The sequence below is a fragment of the Musca vetustissima genome, unplaced genomic scaffold, assembly GCF_032173495.1.
Source record: "Musca vetustissima isolate MV318-11 ecotype Yass unplaced genomic scaffold, APGP_CSIRO_Mvet_v1 utg12681, whole genome shotgun sequence".
Classification (NCBI taxonomy): domain Eukaryota; kingdom Metazoa; phylum Arthropoda; class Insecta; order Diptera; family Muscidae; genus Musca; species Musca vetustissima.
Window position 1 is genome coordinate 222,506 of NW_026880608.1, and position 26,744 is coordinate 249,249.

At 35.4% G+C, this 26,744-nt stretch overlaps 3 protein-coding genes across 3 annotated transcripts; 1 reads left to right on the top strand and 2 right to left on the bottom strand.

Annotated features, from left to right (window-relative positions):
- Nucleotides 1-548: 548 nt before the first annotated feature.
- LOC133326317 (lectizyme-like) lies at nucleotides 549-1,382 on the bottom strand. The gene has a single exon (XM_061534985.1). The coding sequence runs from the start codon at nucleotides 1,380-1,382 to the stop codon at nucleotides 552-554; it is 831 nt and encodes a 276-aa protein (XP_061390969.1). The 3' UTR covers nucleotides 549-551.
- A 4,624-nt stretch (nucleotides 1,383-6,006) lies between these two features.
- Nucleotides 6,007-26,603, bottom strand: LOC133326311 (cytoplasmic dynein 1 light intermediate chain 1-like). The gene is made up of 7 exons (XM_061534981.1): nucleotides 26,493-26,603; nucleotides 11,159-11,349; nucleotides 8,945-9,345; nucleotides 8,637-8,866; nucleotides 8,442-8,553; nucleotides 6,997-7,176; nucleotides 6,007-6,308 (listed from the first exon to the last, which is right to left on the bottom strand). The coding sequence occupies exons 1-7, from the start codon at nucleotides 26,594-26,596 to the stop codon at nucleotides 6,057-6,059; spliced, it is 1,470 nt and encodes a 489-aa protein (XP_061390965.1). The 5' UTR covers nucleotides 26,597-26,603; the 3' UTR covers nucleotides 6,007-6,056.
- On the top strand, nucleotides 16,435-21,642 carry LOC133326320 (armadillo repeat-containing protein 2-like). Its single transcript, XM_061534988.1, has 9 exons — nucleotides 16,435-16,768; nucleotides 16,865-16,976; nucleotides 17,097-17,428; nucleotides 17,503-17,777; nucleotides 18,483-18,620; nucleotides 18,694-19,391; nucleotides 19,450-19,636; nucleotides 20,561-20,806; nucleotides 20,872-21,642. The coding sequence occupies exons 1-9, from the start codon at nucleotides 16,435-16,437 to the stop codon at nucleotides 21,640-21,642; spliced, it is 3,093 nt and encodes a 1,030-aa protein (XP_061390972.1).
- Nucleotides 26,604-26,744: the final 141 nt, after the last annotated feature.

Below are 26,744 nucleotides of genomic sequence, written 5' to 3' on the forward strand. Positions count from 1 at the left end.
CTTTAAAAATCCACTCCTTATTGCTGGGAGGATCCTTGAAAAAATATTCTTTAAAAATCCACTCCTTATTGCTGGGAGGATCCTTGAAAAAAATATTCTTTAAAAATCCACGCCTTATTGCTGAGATGGTCCTTGAAAAAAATATTCTTTAAAAATCCACGCCTTATTGCTGAGATGGTCCTTGAAAAAATATTCTTTAAAAATCCCCGCCTTATTGCTGATATGGTCCTTGAAAAAATATTCTTTAAAAATCCCCGCCTTATTGCTAAGATGGTCCTTGAAAAAATATTCTTTAAAAATCTACCCCTTATTACTGAGATGGTCCTTGAAAAAATATTCTTTAAAAATCCACGCCTTATTGCTGAGATGGTCCTTGAAAAAATATTCTTTAAAAATCCACGCCTTATTGCTGAGATGGTCCTTGAAAAAAATATTCTTTAAAAATCGTCACCATTAATAAATCTCTTCTTAGCTCAAAAAATAAAACAAAACATATTTTTCTACATATTTTTTATTAGGAATTCAATACATCGTCAACAGATCAAAATCCTTTAAATCGACTTGAAATAATTATTCTGGACATTAGCAATCCATGGAATATAGGCGGAGACACGAGTATAAATCGATGGCATTTGGGCCATACCACAGGGGATATAACCCCACGAGACAATACCAATCAACTCAGCATCACCCTTGGTGGCGAATTCCTTAACCAATGGACCACCGGAATCACCATTACAAGCCGAAATGCTTTGTTGCAAAGAATCCGAACAGACATTGGTTTCATGCAGAGGAGCATCAGCTGGCAAAACTTCCTTGCACTTATTGAATTCAACAATCTGAGTGGTGACAGTCTGCAAGGTACTGGCAGCGGAGAAGACAAAAGCCTTAGGTTGTCCCCAACCATACAAATGCGTCTCACCATCATGAATCTGTTCATAGGCAGGCAAGGCAACAGGTTTCACCCATTCATTGAATTCGAAAGGTTCCGACACATGCAACATAGCAATATCATAGGGACCAACACCACCGGTATATTGTTCGTGGACTACACCATAATCGACTACGCGAGATTGAGTCTTTTCATCGAAATTGGTACGCTTATGGAGACCAGCCACCACACCCATGCCGACCGGTTTGCTAATGCAATGGGCAGCAGTGAGAACCCAATTCTTGTTGATAATACTACCACCACAGATGTGTGAATGTTTGGCGGTACGACTCAGCGAAACGATGTAGGGGGCGGAATGGGGTTCAGCATCTTCGCCTTTGATGATGTAGCCGGTGGCAAAGCTGGGTATCAAACGTTGGGCCGCCGATGACAAATGACCAGCATTGGCCGAGGCCACAAACAAAACACAAAGGATCACAAAAGTTTTCATAGTTTTCTGCTACTGTTTTATGAATTGACTGACTGATACTGGAGTAGCGATTTGCAGGGGTTTATATAGCAAAACGGTGAGTGCGGATTTTTGCGTATAGACGAACGGAGTTCGTTCTTATCAAATTGTTGGTGTGTGGAACCTAATCAATAACTGTGATATTTCTTTTGATGATTTATGAATGAAGAGATCTAAAAATATGTTTTTTGTTTATTTTTTTTCTGGAAATTATTTTCTAGAAATAAAAGAGTTGTGGATAGAATGTAATGCAATTTTTTGGCTAGATGGGAGGGATATTTTTAAAGAAGATCCTGTTTTATCTATGATAAAGTTTAGGGTTTAAACGTAGCTTCCTGGGTGGTTTTATCAATGCCAGCAATATGCAAAAAAAGTTGTAGCAAAAAGTGTAAGATATGCCATTTTTGTAAACTCGTCGTCAGCGCCAGCTATTGATGAGTATGATTTATATCATACAAACTTCCAGGCGTATAACTTTTGAATGGATAATACCAACAAAGGTTGTATCATATGAAAGAGAAAATAATCTACTTTATTGCGAAAAGAAATGAGATAGGCATAATTTAAGATCGCGTCGTCAGCGCCATCTATTGGTGAGTATTAGCACATCATTAACATTTGAACTCATCTCTATGACACCGGCGTCATATGAAATAGTTTACTTTACCATGACCAGCAAATATTTTTTTTAAAAACTCTTTGATCAAAACATATACCTCATAAAACCTGTTTGTAATTCCATAGACCTCCAAAAAAGGCTGATGATATATATATATATATCAGGTATACACCTGACTGACACTTTTTTAATAGTTTTTTATTTTTATTTCGTTTCATTTGCTTTGAAATTCTTAAAGAAACAAGTTTTTATATATATCCATATTTCATATTTTTTTTTTTAATTTACTATTTTTTTTTGTAATTTTTAATGGAAATTAAGTAAATAAATATTTTAATAAAAATAACATTCAATTAATTTCCATTAAAAATCCATTGTCATTCGTATTCAAAACCCCCTGTCTAATTAAATATTAATTTATGTTTTTTATTTTATTTGTTATATATAAATATATAATTTATTTTATAGTTAGCATTTTGCATAAATACTTTACATTATGATTTTTTATTTATTTTCTGTGTGTGTAGTATTAATTATTAAATCTTATTAAAGAACACAAAAAATAATTGTTTAAAAATAAGCTTAGAATTAGAATTAAGCAAAAATAGTTTTGTTATTGTTTTTTTATTAAAATATTTATTAATAAAATAGTTAAAAAAATAAAAATCGAATTAACAAAGATATTTATAATTAATTGTTCACATTTTTAATGGAAATTAATATTTTAGAGTTTTTTTTATTTTATTTATTTTTTTATTTTTTTTGTAGGTGTTGGGATAGGAGAGACAATAAGGCCTTGGTAGATTAAGAATATATTTCGAATTTGGGAAAAAAAAACCTTTAATTTTCAAGACACCCTCTTGACTCCGATAGACCACTAACACAGTGATCCATCCGGTGATTGGTCTTTAACATAAAACCTCAACAATAGTATGGATGTCATAATGCCAAAATGACTTTCAGATTCTCAGTAGTCTAATGATACTAACCTCACTTAACTCTGTTTTTACTATCTTCGCCATTAATAAATCTCCTCTTGGCTCAACAAATAACATAAACATATTTTGTTTATTAGGAATTCAATACATCGTCAAAAAATCAAATTTCCTTTAAATCGATTTGTAATAATTATTCTGGACATTGGCAATCCATGGAATATAGGCGGAGACTCGAGTATAAATTGAAGGCATTTGGGCCATACCGCAGGACGATACAATACCAATCAACTCAGCATCACCTTTGGTAGGGATCGTTCAGGGGTTTGGTCTTTTACATAAAACCTCAACAATAGGATGGATGTCATAATGCTAGTACACCGGTATTCCTATGCCAATCTCTATGACGTTTTATACGAAAAAGTGGTTGTAGGTAAAATGTTCCAAATATATCATGCCACTTTAAGGAACTTCCTGATTTTATTGGTCAAGTGTTCCAAAAAATGTTTGTTTTCCATGAACCAACATATCGTCATCATAAATGCAAACCGGAAGTAACTACCGAAAAATTCGGAATTGATTTTTTGTTTGATTATTGTTCGTCTAATCAAACTACATGTTCAAACAAAATTTTTGACATCTAACGTCAAAAACAGCGATCTCATTAAAGACATTCACACGGACGTAACTACACTCCTGTAAAAATCAAAAGCTCGCAATATTGAAGATAGAAATCCTGAACTGAATATTAATGTTACTTCCGGGATATTTGATATGGAAAATGAGATATATCGGCTAATTTTTACAGGTACCCCAAAATTCGGTATTTTAAGACTATTCTTAATTATTTTTAACTAATCAGCTATAATAAGGTATTTTTGTTTCCCACAGGATGGAAATGGAAATATTTAATGTCTTTAGTGCAACATTTACACAAAATCGGTTGAAACTGTATATAGGAGCTATATCGAAATCTGAACCGATTTTCACGAAACTGAACACACAACACTCTAGACTCAATTCAGTACGCTATGCCAAATTTCGTGCAAATCGAAAGGAATATAGGGGCTTTAATGCACCATTTACACAGAATCGGACAAAAATATATGTGGGAGCTATGTCTAAATCTAAACCGATTTTCACGAAACTTAGCACACATCACTCCAGACAGAATTCAGTACGTTATGCAAAATTTCGTGCAAATCGAAAGAAATATAGGGGCTTTAATTCACCATTTACACAAAATCGGACGAAAATATATGTGGGAGCTATATCGAAATCTGAACCGATTTTCGCGAAACATAACAAACGTCACTCCGGACTCAATTCAGTACGCTATGCAAAATTTCGTGCAAACCGAAAGAAAAATTGGGGCGTTAATGCACCATTTAACCAAATTGGACGAAAATATGTATGGGAGCTATATCGAAATCTGAGCCGATTTTCACGAAACTTAACACACAACACTCTAGACTAAATTCAGTACGCTATGCAAAATTTCGAGCAAATCGATAGAAATATAGGGGCTTTAATTCACCATTTACACAAAATCGAACAATAATATATGTGGGAGCTATATCGAAATCTGATCCGATTTTCATTCTAGACTAAGCGTACGCTATGCAAAATTTCGTGCAAAATTTTACAAATTTTAGTCTCAATCGGATAATTATTAGTCGAAAAGTTCCAGCTTTGCTCCGTTTTTTGCTTCTCCGGTAAAATCAGTAAAAGTGTAGTTATGTCCATTTGAATTTATAATGACGATATTCATTTATGCATTCTTATCCCCGCAGTCAATGTGGTAAAAATGCATGTGGTAGGAGTGAGTTAAACATTTCACAAATGTCTTCAACGACCTCTATTCCAAATGTGGGACTTGACCTCTTGTTTTTATTAAAACTTAATGTTGACCGAGGGAAGGATGAAAGAAAAACAAAAATTAAAAAAAAAAAACAAATTGTAATGCCTAGTTTTTAAAAAATACTTTTTTTTTTATTATTCAGCCATATGAACAGTTTATATAATAGGTTTTTTAATTTTTTCGATTTAAAAAAAAGAGTTGTTCCCCTCTTTCTCTGTAACTTTTCGTGTTGCCGTTTACTTTTTGTGGAGAAAATACTTTATAAAGTGTTTGCTTTTTGTTGATTGGTTAAAGTTAATTGATATTATTAACTGATTTTTTTTATTTTATTTTTATTGATGGTATTTAAAACAAAAAAAAATGTAATCAAAAGAAATTTAAAAAATAATAATAATATGAAATACTAGGATTTAAAAGAAATAATATGGAAAATAATTAATAACTGAGCACAATTTTAAAACTATTTTTTTCTTTTTGTTTTTAAAAAAATTATATTTATAATTATAATATATAACAGTTACAATGGAGGAGGAGCAGGCATTTGAAATAGGATAATAATTTAAAAAATATATATATACTTTTTAGTGGTGTGGGGGAATATTGGGAAAAGGGAGCTGTTTGAGTACTTATGAAATACATTTCATGTGGACATGTTTGTTGTAGTTGTTATATATTGTTGTTGTTGTTTTTTTTTTCTTAGAAATTTTTACTAGAGTTTTAGTGTTTTGTTTGTTTGCTAAGTATCATTTTCATTAGTTGTAGATATTTTGTTGTTGTTTTTCTGTATATATTTTATAGTAAGTTACATGTTTACATATACATATAAAGAGATGATGAGGGTATATATTTTTTTGTTGATTTTAATATTTTTTCTTTAGAAAGGCCTTAAGGATCGTTCTCCTAACTCTTAATATGTTTTTTTTTAATTTATTAATTTAATTTTCAATTGTTTTTGTTGTTGTTTTTTTTTCATAAATTAATGCAAATTGTGTGTGTGTGTGTGTTGTTTAAAACTTCTGCTACACTTTACTAAAAATTTTAGGAGTAATTGTTGGAGATATTTTTAGTTTTTTTTTTCTTTTTGTTTAACAAATGTTTGTGTGTTTTATCTCCCAAACAAACAAAAAAATATTTTAGTGCCTCTTGATTTTGGTTCTCTCTCTCTCGATCTTTCTCTTTTTTAAATCTGCCACTTTCCATTTCGTTTGTGTTCTAGGTTAGTTGATTTTTTCCTTGCTAATCTAACATTCACTTTGCGAAAAATCCACATCCTTTTTAACACTTCTCGCCAAACGATCCAATTCGGCAGCAGCATCTGTGCGTACGGATAGTTTATCGGGTGTTAATAGACTATCTGAACCATTGGCCCGTGGTGTGCTCATGGCACCAGGTGGTGTTGCTGGTGAACCGGATTTTTTGTGCAACAATGAATTGAAGAAATTGGCCAAAACGCCTTCGCCTCCGGGTGTGACAGGATTCATTTTTACATCAGGCTGTAAGAAAAAACAAAAAAAACAACAGGACCAAACAAATAAGTCATTGAAGGAAGAATATATAAATTGAAATATTTTTTGGGAGATTGAGTAATTTGTTAAATTATCTGACTACAAATAACAAAATTAATGTAAACCAGTAAGGAAAATACCAATATCGTGTATTATACCTTACACCACTAGTAACCTGTCGTTAGGTATATACCGAAGCAAACGTTCTCCATGTCGATTTATAAGACATCAACAAGGTTCGGGTGTCTAAGGGATTTTTTTAATACTCTCAGCCTTTCTAAACTCCGAAATGAAAATGTCTATATTTCAAAGGGAAGTTTATGGAGCGGTTTCGAACTCAATGTCAAAGTGACAATTTTAAATAACGACTATATATATATATATATATATATATACATATTAAAATTAGAACTTTAATTTTGAAAATGTCTAGCATTGTAATGAAAAATGTTGAAATAAATTAATTTAGAATCTATTATAATGCCGCATTTGAACCCTGGTTGTTAATAGTTTTAAGCAAATTGAAATAAAAAATGTCCAGTGATGTGAATTCTAAGGTTGTGAACAATAAATATAATCAGTGGTTAGTTAAACAAACACAATAAAAATTGTACTAAAAATGTGACAAATTAAAAAAAAATGGAATGGAATGAAAAAAATAAAAACATGGCTTCACCTTTCTACTGGGTGAATTTTGACCAGCTGAACCAGGGGTACGGGGCATAGCTTTGCTAGCCTGCGAGCGTAAAGGTGATCCACTACGTACTTCACCGCCTTGCTTGATGATTTCCTGTTGTCGCGCCAAAAATGTTTGTTCATCTTCGGTTTGCACTTCAATTTCACGATTTGAAACGGTCTGAAAAGAATAGAAAGAACAAAATTATTATAAACTAATATTCAAAATAGAAGAAATTAAAAAAAAACAGTGAGCGGAGCAGTATAGTCGGACGGGGCCGACCATGCGATACCCTACACAACTACCACGAACTCTAACTTTCTGAGGATGTTTATTCCGAGTCTGAGTAATATTTCGTGATATTTGCCCCCTCTTGTCCGATTAGAGGTTAACAACACCTCTTCCTTACTTTTTTCGAATATTCACTACAGTCCTTCTAATTACTTGTCCAGATTACCTTCACGGTGGGTTGTGTTGTGATTTTCGGATTATACTCTACTCGAAAACACACAAAAAATTATGTTTTCGGTCCATTTCATCCCAAAATGTTAATTTGATCATCACCGAAAATTGTAGGCGTTGTTCTTGACCATAACTGGAACTTCATGAAAAATGTCAAAGCCATCAGCGCGATATTTCTCCCTCTAATGTGGTAATGGGTTACTGAATAATATCTGAATACGTAAGCACCTGTAAATATTTGACTGTAACTCCCACATCTGAGTAGATACATCACTATATTTGGCATCAATTTAAAGGCCAACCACTCCTCTTGGATATGCTATCAACTCCTGGGGTCTACATCCTCCAGGAGTAAATATATATGCCATAGAATACAAATTTTGTCATTTTTCACACAAAAGTCAGGGTCCATTTGACCCGCTAAATATTGACCGATCTTTATCAAAACATGCATGCTTATTCTCTGACCCGATCCCCTTCTCCATGCAAAAATTCGCGGTGTTTGGGCCATAATTGCGGCCTCTGGAGCGACCAGAAAAACCGACAAAAATTTAGTATTTGGTCCATTTCATCCCCTAAATATTAACCGATCTTTTCCAAAAACAATAGGGGTCTTCATTGGCCAGAACCCATCCTACATGCAAAATTTCGTGAAGATTGGTCCATAACTGTGGCCTGTATCGTGTTTACAATTTATAATGGACAGACGGACGGACGGACGGACACACATGTCTAGATCGACTCAGCTAGTCGAGATATGACGATCGGTATACTTAAAGGTGGGTCTAGGACCAATATTTCGCGGCGTTACAAACATTTGGGGCTGCACAAAGCTATAATACCCTGACAACATAGTTGTGTAGGGTATAATGAATTGACAACAGAGACAAATTGCAGGGATATGAACTATTATCCATATCATCATCATAAATGCAAAGTCCCTATATGGTCCTAGATTTGTTCCAGAGTTCTACTGTACTTACTTTTCTCGAAGGTGGCGGTGTAATAATGTCTGTATAATAATCTTCAGCTTTACAAGAATGCATATTCTCATATAAAATACTTATTTTCTTTAAGCTATCCCAACCGGCAGGACTGCAAAAGAAAAACAAATACATGAAAATTAAATATTTCAGTTTCCAACCAAAAAACAAAAAACACAAAAATGTATAACCCACATTAGAACTGCATCTTTCTCTACGACTAGGGCAGGTGTTCGGAATGGTAGACCATAGATTCGATGTGTTAAATATTTATAAAGGAGATCACAGTTTTTGTCTTCTTTGACACTTGTGTAGAAGAGTGAGGTGCCATGTTGCAAACAAAAACGCCGTATCCACTGTTGTATGAAATCGAAATGTTCATCTCGATAGTCGTATTCTTTTTCCAAAGTGGTCATGTAGTCCGTCTAAAAAAAATGAAAAAAACGGAACAAGGAGTTAATCAAATAAACCAAAAAAAGACATTGAATTCCATTCTTACTCACCTTTGTAACCACCACAACAATATCCAAACCCAAATTTGTCAACAACGCTCCATCGGTGAGCGGCAGTAAATCATCATCATCTATGGAATTATTACGCATGGTGCGTTTAACCGGTGAACCCGGATCTAAATCATCACCGACCTCACAATAACTTTGCCATGAGGTTATTAAACGTTGGCGGGCTTCTTCTTTTTCACCGGGTTCCAGCTTCAACGATTCAATGTGATCGGATAACACCTTAATCCAGTGATTAAGCTGTTCCAGCCAATACCATGGCTGTGTCATTGATACGGTCAGTATGACCAATGTGTGTGCATAATTTTGTTCATTTAAGGCAAAGTGTAGGAGATTGTTATGACCTGGATCGCCGTCTAATACCCAAACACTTAAACGGGTCATGTCTGAAAGGAAAAGGATGAAACAAATAATCAGGATTAGAAAATAAATTATAATTTAATATGTATCATTGATTGGAAATCAAATTGGGTGCAGAATTTATGTACCCACGGAAGACTGGTTTAATATCATCCATACGACATACATCTTTATGACAAATTGAGGAGGGAGACCCCATAAATTAGATATATTCTTGATCATAGCAAAATTCTTGTCGATTTAATTTTTCCTGAATGTTTTTTTTTTTACAATAAGTTTTTTTTTGTCGCAGATAAATTTCCATATCTTAGAAGCAGCTGCAGACAATTTAAATGACAATTTAACCCTGTAACCCGGCTCAACTTCGTTACGGTTTTTGTCTACATCACTGTGATCAGTCTCACCTCCAAGTCAGAAGGGATTGCCTGATATGACAATAAAGGATTCCGACTTTTTTACTGCGAATGCTGCCGTTTCTGCGTTGGCAGTAGCCGATGCAGTCAGGACCGCATAGTAACATACGACAATCCGCCTTCGGGGAGCAGAGCTGAATGCTACCGGAAACATCAACTGGTTGCGGATAGTTGGAAGCCCAATACTATTAATTGGGTAGCTGTGAATAACAAATAAACAGTCTCAGGGGGAGAGTCTCGAAGGAAATGACCGAGTGCCTATGATCCCTGAGCTGACGAGGCGAGAATGGCGCCCCTAAATAACCATCTCAAAGGTTTGGGTCACTACCTCTCAAAGTGACCCCCCTAACCCTGGGGTGTCATGTGACCTCGTGCCCATCAGCGGTTCCTGACCCGACCGGTATGGCGCCTAATGGAGGAGATGGACAGAATTGGTGATCTCATCATCAGGTGTGACGCCAATACACATCACTTCCACTGGGGAAGCAGTAACACCAATACGAGAGGTGAGTCCATTTTTGAGTTTATACTTAGCTATAATCTTAGAATTTGTAATAGTGGCAATACACCAAGCTTCGTTAATAGAGTGAGAGGTGAACTCATTGACATAACGCTCACTAATATGGACGACTGTCTTAGACTGATATTTTTCCAGATTCCTACCTCTAGAGGTAAACAGAAGTCTTATAGAAATCCTCGGAAGACAGACTGTGACAAATTCAAAGCAAAAACAGAAGTCTCAATCCTAGGTCATAAAGATCTTAAAACGGTTGAGGAAACTGTGAACAATGTTACGATCACTCTTCTGAAGAGGTATGAGGCTTCTTGCCCCCTGGGAAAAATCTCAGCCGGTATGGTGGTCACAAAACCTCGCATCCTTGAGGAAAGCTGCAAGGAAAGCATACAATAGGGGTAGTAAGACAAAACTCAGTACAGATTGGGACGTTTATAGAGAACAGTTCAATAGGTACAAGAGCGAAAACGCGAGTCTTGGGTCTGATATAGTGAGACAATCGAAGGAGTCAACGAAACGGCTAGATTTTGCAAAGTACTATCTAAAGATCCAAAATCTATAGGTAGTATTAAGAGAAGTGATGGAACAAACTCTGGCAGTGCGACTCTTGATCTTCTATCGTCAACCCACTTTCCTAGTTGTTGCCTCTGTTAGGACTTCCCTTAGACAATGTTTCGTTAAAAAGTCATCAGTGTTAGGAAAACATTATGAAGAAGGCCTTTGGAACGAGTTATTTCTATATTAGACCTATACAACGCATCCTCTTGATGAAAGTCATTTAGAATATTTCCTGTTTACAGATAGGCTTGAAGGTCTTCAGCCCATAGAAGTCCTTTTAAAGTGAAATAAAATAAATGTTTTCTTTTCTAAGCTAAATTGTTCATGCTTTTTGAAAAGTGTGTAGCTACTTACCATCTCTGTATTCATCCTTAACATCGATGTAGGCATATTCCAAACCGGAACCTTTTTTCGGATTTTCAACACCCTGAAGTTTGGCCACCAGTGTTGTCTTGCCGGTGGCATTATCACCCAATACTAATACCGATTTATTTGAGGGAAGTTTTGTGCTGCCTTGTTTTTGGACTTCGCTTAATATAGAAGACCTGAAATGGTAACAGAGATAATAATAAATTAGAAAATAAAAAAAGCTCAGGAGACATGCAATAGTTTTTAAACTATAATTATGTGTAATAAAAATAAAGACAAATGTGTCTATATTTATGATAGGGTCGGTCATTTGTCCAGGTTGATTTATGGTGTACACATTAACCTCTCTGTCTGCCGCCCTTTTCCATACCATTGAGAAGAATTGAGTCATTTCCGTCATGGTGTTGTGATGGTAACAGTTTTGAGAGCATTTCGCATTTTAAAAATAAATTTTTCTTTTTATTTAAATGCAGTGTAGAAAATGTATCTTTGAATTATTCCCTTAAAACCAATTTTCTTACTTTTTTCTTTTTAATTTTCCAACTCCTCCTCCTCCATTGAAATTGGCCAATTGTAATTTATTTATTTCCTTGCTGAGCAATTCGAAAACATTAAATTCATTGACACCGTCCGTCATCTGAACCTTTGTCGATAAGTCTTTCATTTTAAACACGACACACCAGAAAAAAACTAAAGCAGCGACCATGCAAATTTCATGAGATCCTTAATTTTGTTGTCCTTTTTAAATTTGAGTATCACAACAAATTGCTAAACGAAATACTTAATAAAATTACTTTTATTTCTTTTTCAATTTGTCGTTTTGAAATAGAATTTGACCACTGCGTGTCCTTGTCACAATCAATGCCCGTTCAATTGAATGTTTACCAACCAGCTGGTAGCTAACTTGTCTAATACCTTCGTCTCTACACTCAATACTCAGTAGTTGTTGTTGTTGTTAAGGATACCGATTGGTAAAGTGGTTGTGACCGGATATTACAATAGGACAATAACTTTTTGTGGGGGATATTTTCGTTATTTACATACATGTATTCCTTTATGTGTTACTGTGTATGTGTGTTCGTGTGCATGTCGAATGAGTTAAATATTGAAATGAGTCGTAATTCAAAATGTATTTATTTATTTTCTTTGTAGTTAGCGAGGGTGATTGTAATATTGATAATTGGAATATAATTTTTGGTATTGAGTGTTTTTTTACAAGCATTTGTTGCTCGCTCTCGTAATTTTTATCGGAATATTTCATTTCTATTGATTTTCTTGTTTTGTTTCTCCCAAAAAAAGGAAAATTAAAAACACAAAGGTGTTATTGTTAAATAACAAGAAAACACTACTAGCGTGCTAAGCTCAATAGAACAGTGGCGTTTCGTTTGAGAAGGATAAATTCCCACATATCATATTCAAAGGGAGAGAAATAAATGTAATAAAGACATAAATTGGTATTGTCATAACTATTATTTTTTTAATAAAGAATTTTGAGACTGATAGTTCCTGGCTTTGAATCCCAAAAAAAAAAGAATATCTGCTTAATGTAGAAGACATCCGATAGGACAGAGACAGAAGTAATTCTAATAGTCTTCGATATACAGGAGACCTTATATATAGGCTTACAAAGTCATTCTATGAACAAAAGACCTGAGAAATAAAGAATTGGCAATCTAATGCTTTATATCGACCATTGATGATCCATGAAATCCACGTTTCCTTTACAAGATCTAGCAAAAATATTTATGTCTCGGCGAGATTTTATAGTAACAAAGTACCTAGAGCCCAGGGCGCCATAGTATGGAGAGTAATAATCATTTCCGAGCCTACAACCCCATATGATCAGAGTAAAATTTTTCGATTTGAACGAAATTTGGCATAGCGTACTGAATGAAGTCAAGAGTGATGTGTGTTAAGTTTCGTGAAAATCGGTCCAGATTTAGATAAAGCTCCCATATATATTTTCGTCCGATTTTATGTAAATGGTGCACCAAGGTCCATATATATCCCTCGATTTGCACGAAATTTGGCATAGCGTACTGAATTGAGTCTAGAATGATGTGTGTTAAGTTTCGTGAAAATCGGTTCAGATTTAAATAAAGCTCCCATATATATTTTCGTCCGATTTAATGTAAATGGTGTACCAAAGTCTTTATATATCTTTCGATTTGCACGAAATTTCTCACAGCGTACTGAATTAAATCTAGAATGATGTGTGTTAAGTTTCGTGAAAATCGGTTCAGATTTAGATATAGCTCCCATATATATTTTCGTCCGCTTTAAGGTAAATGGTGCACCAAAGTACCTATATACCTTTCAATTTGCACGAAATTTGGCACAGCGTACTGAATTGAGTCTAGAATGATGTGGGTTAAGTTTCTTGAAAATCGGTTTAGATTTGTAGTGGTGAAGGGTATCATATAATCGGCCCAGCCCGACTTTACTGCTTACCTTATTCTTTTTTTAATTTTGCAAAAAAAAATGTAAAAAGATATTATTTGGTAAATGCAGAATACATCATATAGGACAGAAGTCATTCTAATAGTCTTCGATAGACAGAAGACCTGAGAAATAAATAATTGACAAACTAGAGCTTTATTTCGACAATAGACGGTCTTTTGACATCCATATATTCCGTAACACTCATATTCTATATAAAATGAATCCATGTTTTCTTTAAGAGGACCTGCAAAAATATTTATGTCTCCGCGAGATTGTATTGTAACAAAGGACCTAGAGTGCCAGGAAGTTGTGTAGGGGTCTCGTCTTTTTTACCCTCCACCTTTGTATGGATCTGTCCAAAATTTAGCATAGAGTCGTCTTTTGTCTGTAGTTCGAAGATGGGATATATTGGTCCATGTTTTTGGTATATGTTACCACCAATTTTCGGTATTTTGGGGATCTAAAGCTTGGTTTTCAAACGAATTCGCTGAAATGTGGTGCATTGGGTTGTTAGACAACAAATTACTTCACTAAAAATTATAAATATACAGTATTGTTCGAAACCTAAGCAACTTTTTCTTAGTACGTAGTCATGGTCTTATATGATATCGTTAAATTAATTTATACTATGTGTCTATAATCTGAAAATAACAACAAATTTAAATTATATTTCTTTGGAAAAAAATAAAGAAATGAAAACAAAATTAACTCACAAAGCAGCTGTTCGAAACCTAAGCAACTTTCAATATTTCGTATGATACCCGTTATTTTTTATCACTGCCGCACATCTTTTTGCCATTGATTCTATAAGATTTGTTAGATTTGTTGTTGGTATAGCTTCCCACTCTGATTTTAAGCAGTTCATTAGTTCCTGTCTGTTTTAAAGGCGACGTGTTCCAATCCTTCGTTTTAAAATGCTGAAAAGGTTCTCAATGGGATTGAGGTCTGGTGACAAGTTTTGCAAGGAAGTATTATACTCATTTACAACCTCACATTGGGTATTACAGCTTAGCCAGCTGTTAAAAAGACTTAAAATCGGCCGATATTTTAGGTTCTTAAAATCAAACTTTGTATTTGAGATAGATCTTACGATTGCAACAGGCAGACGATGGATTTCGTTACAAGTTCATAAGTTTTACAGTTCATAATAAAATTTCCATAAGCAGTGAACATGTTAATTTCTATCGTCTATTTTCTTAAAAAAATCGAAACTTACAAATTCGCTATGATATAGAGACTATTGAAATTCGTAAAAGTAAAAAATGTTTCGCTTATGATGAGTTCGGATAACTGAAATTATTTTCCGTTGAAAAATCCAAATTTTCAGTAAAGCGGAGTCGACTGTATAATGCATTAGTTAATAAAATAAGTACTTTTCATAATTCAATTTAACAAGATAATAAAATACCATGATTACTTACTAAGAAAAAGTTGCTTAGGTTTTGAACAATACTGTATATCCACTTTTTTCTGGTAGCCCCCATATAACGGTACCCTCTAATTTTCAGTATTTTGGGAGTTTTGATCGTATTTTTTACCGAATTGGCTGTAAATTAGTATTTTTAATTCTAAATAGGTCCCAAAACTCTTCACAAAAAATTATAAATATAGCTTCATTTTTTTCGGATAGCCCCATATAAGGGTACCACCCTATTTTCGGTATTTTGGGGTTCTTTAGCGCGTTTTTCAACAAAATTCACTGTAATTTGGTATTTTGTAGTCGTATATAATAACAAATCTCCCTCCCAAATATTATTAATATTCGCCCCCCCCATCTTTGGGTAGCCCCAAATAAGATCCACATTTTCTGGTAGCCCCCATATAACGGTACCCCCTAATTTTCAGTATTTTCGGGGTTTTATCGTATTTTTTTAAGGAATTGGCTGTAATTTAGTATTTTGAGTTCTCAATAGGTTCCCAAACCTCTCCACAAAAAATTATAAATATAGCTTCATTTTTTCTGATAGCCCCCATATAAGGTTATCACCCTATTTTCGGTATTTTAGGGTTCTTGAGCGCGTTTTTTTTCAACTAAATTCACTGTAATTTGGTATTGTGTAGTCGTATATGATAACAAATCTCCCACCCAAAAATTATTAATATTGGGGTAGTCCCCAAATAACCCCCTTTTTATATCTGATTTGTTCCATTAGCGGAGGACATCGAGAAAAAAAACAGAACGTAAGGTTCGAGAATGAACTATAGGGTCATTTAAATTTTAAAATTTCAAAAAAATCTACGTTCATATTTCCGATCAGTAAAAACCCCACTTTTAAAAAAGCAGATTAACGGCTTAAGTCCTGTAATTTCAATTTTATCAATTTGATTTGATTATTCAAAATAATTCTTCAAGAAATTCTTGTTTAAAGTTTCGATGCTCTCTTAAAAATCATGTTTTCTACAGGGTTGAAAGCTTTGAAACCCCTCGTTAGATTCCACGCCAATGTATCTTGCATGTTGTTTACATTTAAGTTTCGGGCTAATCTGCTACAATAATTAGACTGGTTTTATCCTATGAAGAGGTAGTTACTGCTATCCTCTGGCAGTGTGGAACTTCATATTGGTAATAGACAACAAATTTATATGAGTGAGTTTTTTTTTCATTCATCTATTTAGGAGGTTCGACACTCGCCCAACCATTAGTGAGTGGTGAGCGGTCGCTATGGTGCCCAGTGAAATTTTCAACACGAAGCTTTGAGAAACTTAAAGGACTTTCAATGGAAATATTACAGTGGTGGCTCTCAAAGTGAAAAGTTAAAAAAATAGTGAAAATATTTCCAAAAGAAAAAATTTATTAAATTTGAAAAAAAGAAAAAACTATGAGTTTACTGCCTAAACGCAGATCTCGCAGTGAAACACGAGATTCCGCTGCAATGCATTGTGAAAATAATAATAAAGCTGCAATTCCAATAAATAATGGCACCTTGCTATGGGGCAAGGTTCGCCAAAGTAGACAATTGGATAAAATTCTGGTAATGGGTGGTGGTGGCGGGGGTGGGGGTATGGGTAAACGTCGGACTTCGGCCGAAATGATAAGTGAAGCTAAAACATTTTTAAGTGGCGGGGGAGGAGGAAGTGTTGGAGATTTTGCTGGTTCCATGAATAATTTGAATTTCCAAAAACAGCAATCACAACAATTTCAGGCCACAAATGGTAAAGAAAAAAACAAAAACCAAAAGCGAAAAAAAACAAATTGTAAAAGAAAAAATTATGGCTAATGAGTTCATTTATTTTCCGTTTTTTCCATAGTGGTCGGCGGGGTCCGAATGGTTAGTACACGACGTCCGGTAACACCCCGTGAAACGGGCAGAGTATTATATGGTAAGGTGGCCATGGCTGGCCGGCCACCCAGTGCATTTTCGTAAGTGTCCACGCAAATCAGAGAGAGAGAAACATAGAAACTGAGAGAGAGCTCTCTCTCTCTCTTTGTTTTTATAAATGAAATAATAAATTTACCAATATTTTTGTAAATAATTTATAGATTACGTTATTTGCGAAATGGCGAGGCGGCAGCACCGCGTACACCTAATTTGGAGCCCATACAAACAACAACCGAAGAAGAAGAACAAAAACACGATGCAACAACCCCAAGAGGAGCTGTAGTAGATAATCATACCGCTGCTGTTGTTGATAAACAAATTGGTAAAACGAAAAATATTGATGCCGAACTAACACGACGTTCCAGATCCTTTGAATCGTATAATGGTAACAACAATAATGATAGTTTCGATAGTGTTAGTGGTGGTAACAGTAATAAACCATTACCACGTAAATTACCGGCATTAGAAGTCAAAGGTGGTGGATTAAGGAAAGGTACGACATGTGTGAAAGGAACCTTGAAACTAATAATGGACGCATTAACCTTTTGTTGTTGTTGTTATTTACAGATAACTCCATTCAACAACCCAAACAATTACGAGCCAAAACAGCTTATTCGGTCGAGTCATCTGGAGGCTCCTTGAAAGGTGATGCAATTGAAGTTACTCTCATCGATGAAAATGGGGCCACCAATCGTGCATTGACACTTTTGGAGACACGTAAAATTCTAACCCGCTGCAATGATTTGTTGGGTCAATCATCGACGGAAAAACTTATTGATATGCTAAAGGAACATGCCGGGTTGAAAGAGTGTACCGATGAAACGGTGAATCATATTAATTCGGTGAGTGAGAAAGGGAAGACAAAATTTAAATGAGTCAAGGATCCACTTTATTAGCTCCGTAGATCCTTCAAACGATTATAGTTATAATGACCCGTAAAAAACATATCATTAAAAGAAGTTATGGCTCCAAATAAATATTTGGGAGCTATAACCTAAATCTGAAACGATTTTCATGAAACTGAGCACACACCATTCTAGAGTCAATTCAGTACCCTATGCCAAATTTCGTGCAAATCGAAAGATATATAGGGACTTGTGTGCACCATTTACATTAAATCGGATGAAAATATATATGGGAGCTATATCCAAATCTGTACCGAATCTCCCGAAACTCACCACTCATCATTTTAGACTCAATTCAGTACGCTACGCCAAATTTCGTGCTAATCGAAAGATATATAGGGACTTTGGTCCACCATTTATTAGCTCCGTTAGTCCTCAAACGATCACAGCTCTGACGCCCTGTTAAAAATATACATTCCTCTAAATGTATTCTTTCAAAATCTTCGGTGGCCCTTAAAAAATTACCGTTTACAGCTTTTTTGGTCGTTTAAAATTACTCATTCCTTTAAATATATTCTTTCAAAGTCTCCATTTATAGTTCCGATGGCCCTTTAGATTTCAAATCTATAGTAGTTCTGATGGTCCACATTTATAGCTCCCATAATCCTTGAAAAATATTAACATTATTTGTTGTTATTGCAGATTTTAACAGAATTATACAATCGGGTACACAAACATGAAGATAATTTCAAAAAAGGTTTCATATTGGGTGGACTCTATGGTCTAGTGGAATGTACAGCACCCAAGATATTATTATCTGTGGCCAGGGTGGTACTGGCGGTAAGTGAAAATAAACTAATAAAAATTCCTTGCAAACCAAAAAATCCATTAAACTTCTCTCCTCCTTCTACAGCTACGCGTTTCCGGCAGCAATCTGACCGGAGCCTGTAAACTAATCTTTAAAGTGGCACGCAGCGAACAAAATGATCATCTATTTCATGAAAATGACATTTTAGAACTCCTTATCGATGGCTTGGGTCGGGCAAGTCCCCTTGACGATCCGGAAGCTTGCATCTATGGCTATGGTTCAATACGTTTTCTAACATGCAGCACAAATCAAGAAAGAGCCGAATTGACAGCCATTAAAGATCTCAATCGTAATTGGGCCGAACAGGTTACAGAGTTGCCGCGTAAACCAAATACAGCACCAAATTTAGGTGAATATCCAACAAAAATGGGAGGTGGTAGTATTGAAAAGTCGAAAACGGAATATGTTCAAAAACTCTCAAAACAAGATGCTTTGGTATTACGCCTCTCGCGTCATGGTGCTGTTCAGTTGATGATATTACATTTACAAATGTTAAATGAGGCAGGAGCGGCACGTAAACTGGAAGGACCACCATTGCATTCCCTGTATCAGTTATCAGCAGCATTGAGAGCTTTGGCGGATGTGAGAAAAATTATATCGTCTTTAGAAAGTTTGGATATATCACGACCACATTTCGATAATACCAGTATACATTTGGAATTGGCATGTCCACATTTGATCAAAGCGGCCGAGGTGACAATTGGTGAGATTGAGGTGCAGGCGAACATTGTTAGGACATTGAGGTAAATTTTCCGAAAAATTAGAAGAAGAAGAGCTAATAATAATATTTGTGTATTTTAGTGTCCTTTCCGAAGACTGGGATTGCTGTCATGCCATGGAAAAATTTGCTCCTCGTATTGGCATGTTGCTGGGCCCCTGCTGCACCAATCATAACACCAGTAATGCAGAGAAGCTACTCAGCATTATTAGTCGTTTGGGTTATATTTTGGGTAACATCATGACTAGTTATGATTTGGCAAGGATTCAGGTGAGTTGCAGATTGCTTTTTTAAACTAATTTATCCACAATGGATATTTTAATAAGAACTCAAAATGGAAAAGTAGAGTCAATTCGTTTGAAAAGCTCCTAAGAAGAATGCTTGCGCGTACCTTCAAAGGGGGTCCAAGACGTTGACATTGTTATCTCTTTGACCGCATTCGCTAGAATGGCGTCTTCTTTTTATTTCATCATCATTCTTTCTTTGTTACATTTGAATCTTATATCTAGTTGATAGTCGGTAATTTATTACATGGTTGTATTTTGACAATGATGTCAATCTAAATCTACTACAGCTCGGCCAACCTGACGGTTGTGACCGAATTAGAAACTTTAGCCATCATATATTCTTTAAGAAGATTTCAGTCCATTTAGAGGGAATCCAGTTCAAAATTATCACAGATTGCAATTCACATTCTCTGACATTGGACAAGAGAAACGTTAACAGCCGAATTGCAAGGTGGGCACTAGAACTTATACCAGAATAATAGTTATAATATTGTCCATAGACCACGATGGTCACGAATTGGACCATCGGTGATACGCCAAGTAAGGTTTTGTTTGGAATAAATCAAAGAGGGGGAAGTAATAGATAAGTTAACAGAATACCTAGAGGAAAAGTTTTTGGACCCCGGGGAAGGTATTCAGGCCATACGAGACAAAGCAGAGGCTGCAATTGCGAAGTGGCAGGCATATAGCGAGCAACGGTCTAAGGAAATAGTTGGCGTAGTAAATACATTTAAAGCAGGTGACTTTGTAGTGATACGGAATATCGATACTACGATAGGGACCAATAAAAAGTTAGTGCCGAAATATAAGGGTCCTTATGTAGTAAGCAAATTACTTCCGAACGACCGATATGTGAAAAATATTTATTGAAAACTGTTATTTTGAAAATTTCCTTCTATTTTTCCAGTTCTTTCACAATGACGTTGCCATGGAATATTTGTTAAATGTCCTTGAAAACTATTCCAAAGAGCCATTGACACTACACAATTCTCTTGGAGATACAGTATTGGATGTGTTGATAAAAATGATAAGAGTTGTGGCGAATATGAGTGTTGATTCCGAGGTGGGACTAGGCTTGGGAGATACCCGAGCATTGGGTGCCATATTATTGGATATACTGAAGACCACACAACAACTGAAAAGTATTAAAATGGTGAGTTGAAAAAACTATATTCCCCTAGGAACAATTCATTTAATTTAAAATTTCTATATTTGCAGAAACAAGAACTCCAAGAGCTATGCCATGCCACCTTGGGCGCCTTGCACAATTTATGTTTCTATCAGGATCAAATGGCCACGACACCCTCAATGGTACAGGAGGCCAAAGGCAGCTTACGTTCAATTCTACCCGATTTGGCAACACAACTAAGTGGAGTTTTGAAAAACAGCCAAGATGAAATGTCCCAGGTGGAGGCTGCCCGTGTCCTTGGCAATTTGACACGCAATGAAAAGGCCAGGAAATATTTCTGTCGAGCAAAAGGATTAAAACTGGTTGTGAAAATTCTGTCAAATCCCAAGACCAAGGAAATTCATGATCTTCAGGCGTGTACAATTGGTATATTGGTAAATCTATTGGGCGACGTTGAAAATCGTAAGCCCTTTATACAGTTGAAAGGGCCACAAATACTCTTCGAGCTATTACATGACAGCCTGAAGCAACGTGAAGATTGGTTTATGAGCACCATCATTTGTCAGGCATATTGGAATTTATTTATCGATAACATCCATTTGGAAGAGATGGGTGATGCCGATCACATCATAGATGATATCATTGATTTGCTATCGGAATATTTAGATGACGACAAACTATTGCAAATGGATGAAATGTTAAATCAACATCAGATATGGGAAGATTTTACAATGGTCTCATCGTATTTACTCGATCACTTGCAATCGCATTATCAGCAACAACAAGGTAGTGAGGGTGTCAACTCCATGGAGGCAAGTGATATGGATGATGAAGATGATGTTTACATTGAGGGTATATAAAAATACTGTTACTCAAAAAAATTACCTATTTAAATTAGAAAATCAAATCGTAAAGAAATTAAAAAATATTGAAAAAAATATTAAATGTTGATGCCGTGGCAAAAAAAACCTAAACAAAAAACAATCATTTTTTATTTCATTTTACAATAACTTTTACCAAAACCAAAGGCAATGATGTCAACACCATTAATAGGGAGATACGAAAACCTCTACATCGTTTTGTTTTTGGCATTTGATGGCTATATATACCACAGCAATTATTGAAATCAATAGACGGCGATCGATCGATCGTATGGTGGAATCGACACCAAACTCGTCATATTAATTATTAAAACTTGTTCCATTGTCAATTATCGCCAGACATTTGCTTAACCAATTCTCTCTTCCTCTCTTGATTTGCTTATGGATTTGAATGAAATATTTTTTCAATCGCATTTAATACGCTTGTTGAATGCTAATTAGTTTTTCTTTTGTCAGTCTTCTCTGGAAATAGTTCCATTAACTGTCATCATTTTGGCATCTCTTAAGGGTAGCTGTTGTGTATTGTTACTCTGCCAGGTATTATTAATAAATATTCAATCTCTCAGGTATTATTCATGAACGTTGGAGAACAGAAGAAGAACATTAAGTCATTTTGTTAGCCCAACAAAATGATTCATTTTGTGGGTTTTGAGTTGTTAACCTTAGCAATCTCAAACATGAAATGTTTAGCCAACTAAATAATTTATTTTATTATGGGTATTATTAATAGAATAGCGGTAATGTATCGAAAAATCAAATAAAAAATTTCAAACTGTATTGAGTATTATTACAGAATGTTACTTACAGAAGCCTAAATAAGAAGAATTAAAAGCAAGTTAAAAAACAGAGAAAGTTTTTTAACTATCAATAATCCGATATGCATAGAAAATATTAAATGAGGCGGACTTTATAGGGAGATATTTTAAAATATACTGAAGCATTAGCATTATAAGGGGTATAAAACGAAACAAAACCTCAATTTTATTGTTAGATGTTATAATGCTCACTACTAACGTGAGGAATTTCCGGAAAATCGTCCCTCGCTATATAAGGGCTGGACGAATAGCCGAAATAAAAACAAATTTCCCAGCAAAGGCGACGTTATTGGTACCGTCGCAGGAGTGTGCTTCGTCTTATCTTCGTCCTCCCAGGCGAGGAGATGCCACCACAATCAACGAAGTGTAATTTGCAGATGTCATGCAAAACGCTAAGTCATTATATGGATCCGGACGAAATGTTTATGGTAATACATTGAATTACATTGAAGCGTGAAAATTAGGCATGATGATACCGCTTCTGAATCCAGACAAGAGTGTCAGTCCCCAGTAGTAAGTAAGCTTGAGGTAATAATAATCCTCCCATTGATAAGAGACAGATTTCCACTTATTCGATATTAATGTGGGTGGCGGAAATGCACAGCAGCATTAAATGCCTTGAACACACAAGAACAGGCTATTCAATAGAACAATTTTGGTGACAATTGAGCCTTCGATATTGCTAATTAACGCAAGACTATTCGAAGTCATAGAGAAGACCAAACCCTAGCCGTGTATGAAACGTTGATAATAAACTAGATATGTGAAGACCCGCCATATGTGGAATTCAGAAAAAGCAAATCGAAGGTGCCAAGTTCCATTATTGATGACATATGTCTACATTGATGATTTTGTATTCCACAGCCACGCTGTTCGTCATGCTCCTGAAATTAAATTATTCCGACTACAAATTTTTTCAATATATTAGGTGTAAAGATTGTGAGTCATGGAATGTAGGAACAAGATCCAGAAGTCGTGTTAGAAGTCCACACTTTCTCAGATTTTGGTTCCAAAGTTCGACTGGGATCCTTACATAGACTGTCTTCTCTGGACGGATGTCCAAATCGTCTAAGGGACAGAGTCCCATTTTAAATAGAATAGTTTTTGTTCGTGGTTGACCTTCGACAGGGAGTTTAAATCTTTCTTCTATGAACAGATGGAAAAATCGACTTGGCGACAAAATCTCTTTTTAAATAGTTGTATGGGTCCTTCGGTCCATCACCCACTTCCGGGTCAAACAACCAGATACTTCCCCCAAGACAAAAAATATATCCTTCGGTCCTTCGGTCCATCATCGGTCACTTCTCATTTAAAATGATACCAACTTTGGGTAAAACAACCGGATACGTCCCCCAAAACAAAAATATATCACATAATTAGGGTAATACCCCCCTTCCCCCTACTTCTGGAAAAAATATAAAAAACCTATACAATACCCTAGACAACTACCTTCACCGCGGCTTGTGCTGTGATGTTCGGCTTTCAATTGTGGACTATAGATCGACTCGAATAAAAACAAAAAAATTAAGTTTTCACTTTAATTCATCCCAAAATTATTGTCTGTCCATCAACGATAATTATAGGCGTTATCCTTGACCATACCTGGATCCTCATGGAAAATTTCAAAGCGATCGGTATCAATTTAATGTTCAACCACTCCTCTTGGATATACAATCATCTTCTCGGGTCTATGTCCTTAAGGGTAAATATGTACGCTATAGAATATAATTTTTGTAATTTTTCACACAAAAGTCAGGGTCCATTTGATCCGCTGAATATTGATCGATCTTTATCAAAACAGGCAAGCGTATTTCGCGATGTTTGGGCCATAATTGCGATCTCTGAAGCGACCAGAAAAAGAGACAAAAATTAAGTATTTGGTCCATTTCATTCCCTAAATATTAACCCATCTTTATACCAAAAACAATAGGGGTCTTCATTGGCCAGAACCAATCCTACATGTAAAATTTCGTGAAGATTGACCCATAACTGTGGTCTGTATCGTGTTTACAAATTATAATAGACAGACGGACGGACACACATGTCTAGATTGACTCAGCTAGTCGAGATATGGCGATCGGTCTGTCTAGGACCAATATTTCGCGGCATTACAAACTCTTGGGGCTGCAGAAAGCTATAATACCCTGACAACATAGTTGTGTAGGGTATAGATATCTAATCGTTTTTATCAAGTTGTTCCTTACAAAAATCTCCAGGATTTGTTAAACCTTCATACGAATTTGTTATCCACTTCGTTTTCTTTTATATCAGCATGTTATGTCTGAACTTTGAACATTTCTAAAAATCAAAACAAATCATCATTTAGATAAAGAAACATAACCCATTTAAAGTGCACATACTTTACACACACCTTAATGTAATTGATGCATAACAAACAATAAATTCCGGCACACACACTCCATACTCAAATGCCAATCCCTGCCATTGCATACAAAACATAATTTGAAACAATTTTTAATTCTAAATATTTTTTGTTAATCATTCATTCAAAATTACTTCCCTTTGTTCTACGAAAAAAAAAAAACAACTTTGTGCAAAACTCTCCCCATATATTATTATGACACTTTTAATAGAGAGATAGCTTTCACACCTGCGATGTGTCAAAAATTAAAGGAAAGAAAAAAAAACAAAAACAATAGAATGCCGCCGCAGCTACAATTGTTTTTCTTTTTGTTAATGATGACGTTAATAGCAACAACAATTCGTCTACTCATCATATCTCAAGTAGTGTAGCCACGAAATCAAACAGAAAAAAACAGCAAAAATACACACGGAGGGAGGGAATCAAAACGGTGCTCTCATCACCAGCTATGTGTCAACTCAACCAACCGTAACGCTCTCATCCCAGATGCATCTACTTAAGAAGACACAGTCATTACAAAAACCAACAACAACCGAAAAAAAACTTACTCTTGCAGAAAAACTGTAACACAATGAAGGAAAAAATAAAAATAAACAAAATAAAACAAAAAAATCATCATCATGTTGTAAAATGATTCCCATGGCCGAAAAATAAATAAAATTAAATATAAAACAAATAACAAAAAATACCCCAAAACGACTAAGAGAGTGGATTTTGTGTGAGAGTTATTAGAGAAATTCATATGAAACGTCAGCTAGGCTCCCTACAAAAGTGGCAACGGCGGCGGTGGTGGATACAATGATGATTGTTTGTTGAATGCTGATGATGATGACACATCGTAGTGGCTAACCATGATCCCCCTCTTTCTCTCTCTCTCTCGCACAGACTTGCTGTCTTGTTGTTTTCCTCTCCCCCCACCCAACCAACGAAACAACCAAAAATAAAAAGAACACCAACAAACATCAAACAAATGAAGTCAACAAAAATATGCGAGAAATGTTAATACCACACACACACAAAACCTCACTCTCAAAAGAAAAGAAAACAACAACAAACAGCATGACTTCTTTTGGTTAGTTGGTTGATGGGGCTCTATGCGAAAATAAAGGTAAGAAATTAACGAAATTTGTGCAAAACGGAAGAAGGTGCAAAAAAACGTAGAGTGAATGGTAGATAGTGGTTAGTTGATAGTCGTAGACTTTTCTTTTTTGGGATTTGGCATATTTATTTTTTTTGGGGTTAGAATGGCAAAGCGAAAAATAAAACAACCCATAACAACAACATGACTAGAGTATTGGTCACAAATTGTAAGTTGCTTTGCAATTGGAAGTGAAGGGGCCTCCGCCAACAATGAAAGAAGAAAATCCACCCACACACTGTATTGCTCACCACTTACAGCAGCAGCAATCCGCCTGCCAACCAACCAACCACCACATATCATAAATGTAACACACCATTAATCGAGAAAATGCAAAGTGCAAGTTTAAGGCAAAACAGATGAAGGCAGAAAATAGAAACAGGTCTTTTCATGTTCATTTTTTCTGCTACAGCTTTTTACGATGAGTAATATTTTTTTTGCTTCGGCCCTACACACTCAACCTTTTGGCAAAATAGCCATCTCTCCTACTTACCATAGATTTTCTTTGTCAGCATTTGTGGCAGCATCCTTTTTCTTGGATGTAAAGGATGATGTGAGAGCAGCATTACTGCCATTCACCTGGATATCCAAAGCCATCTTCAACTGATCCTCAGCTACTTAACGAAGATGGTTGGTTGGGAAATGATGGATGGAATCAACAACACTACCACCACTTGGCAGGAACAACCACAACAACTTCCCAGCTTAAGAAAAAAGAAGCAATTGTTCCGGCAATAAGAAACAC

What these genes read in the sequence shown, in the direction of transcription:
- LOC133326317 (XM_061534985.1), bottom strand. Translation starts at nt 1,382, where the DNA reads ATGAAAACTTTTGTGATCCTTTGTGTTTTGTTTGTGGCCTCGGCCAAT.
- LOC133326320 (XM_061534988.1), top strand. Translation starts at nt 16,435, where the DNA reads ATGAGTTTACTGCCTAAACGCAGATCTCGCAGTGAAACACGAGATTCC. An exon ending in CGGTGAATCATATTAATTCG is followed by an intron (nt 17,778 to 18,482) that starts GTGAGTGAGAAA and finishes TTGTTATTGCAG; the next exon opens with ATTTTAACAGAATTATACAA. An exon ending in TGGCCAGGGTGGTACTGGCG is followed by an intron (nt 18,621 to 18,693) that starts GTAAGTGAAAAT and finishes CTCCTTCTACAG; the next exon opens with CTACGCGTTTCCGGCAGCAA.
- LOC133326311 (XM_061534981.1), bottom strand. Translation starts at nt 26,596, where the DNA reads ATGGCTTTGGATATCCAGGTGAATGGCAGTAATGCTGCTCTCACATCA. An exon ending in TTGTTGTGGTGGTTACAAAG is followed by an intron (nt 8,867 to 8,944) that starts GTGAGTAAGAAT and finishes CATTTTTTTTAG; the next exon opens with ACGGACTACATGACCACTTT. An exon ending in GAGAAAGATGCAGTTCTAAT is followed by an intron (nt 8,554 to 8,636) that starts GTGGGTTATACA and finishes TTTCTTTTGCAG; the next exon opens with TCCTGCCGGTTGGGATAGCT.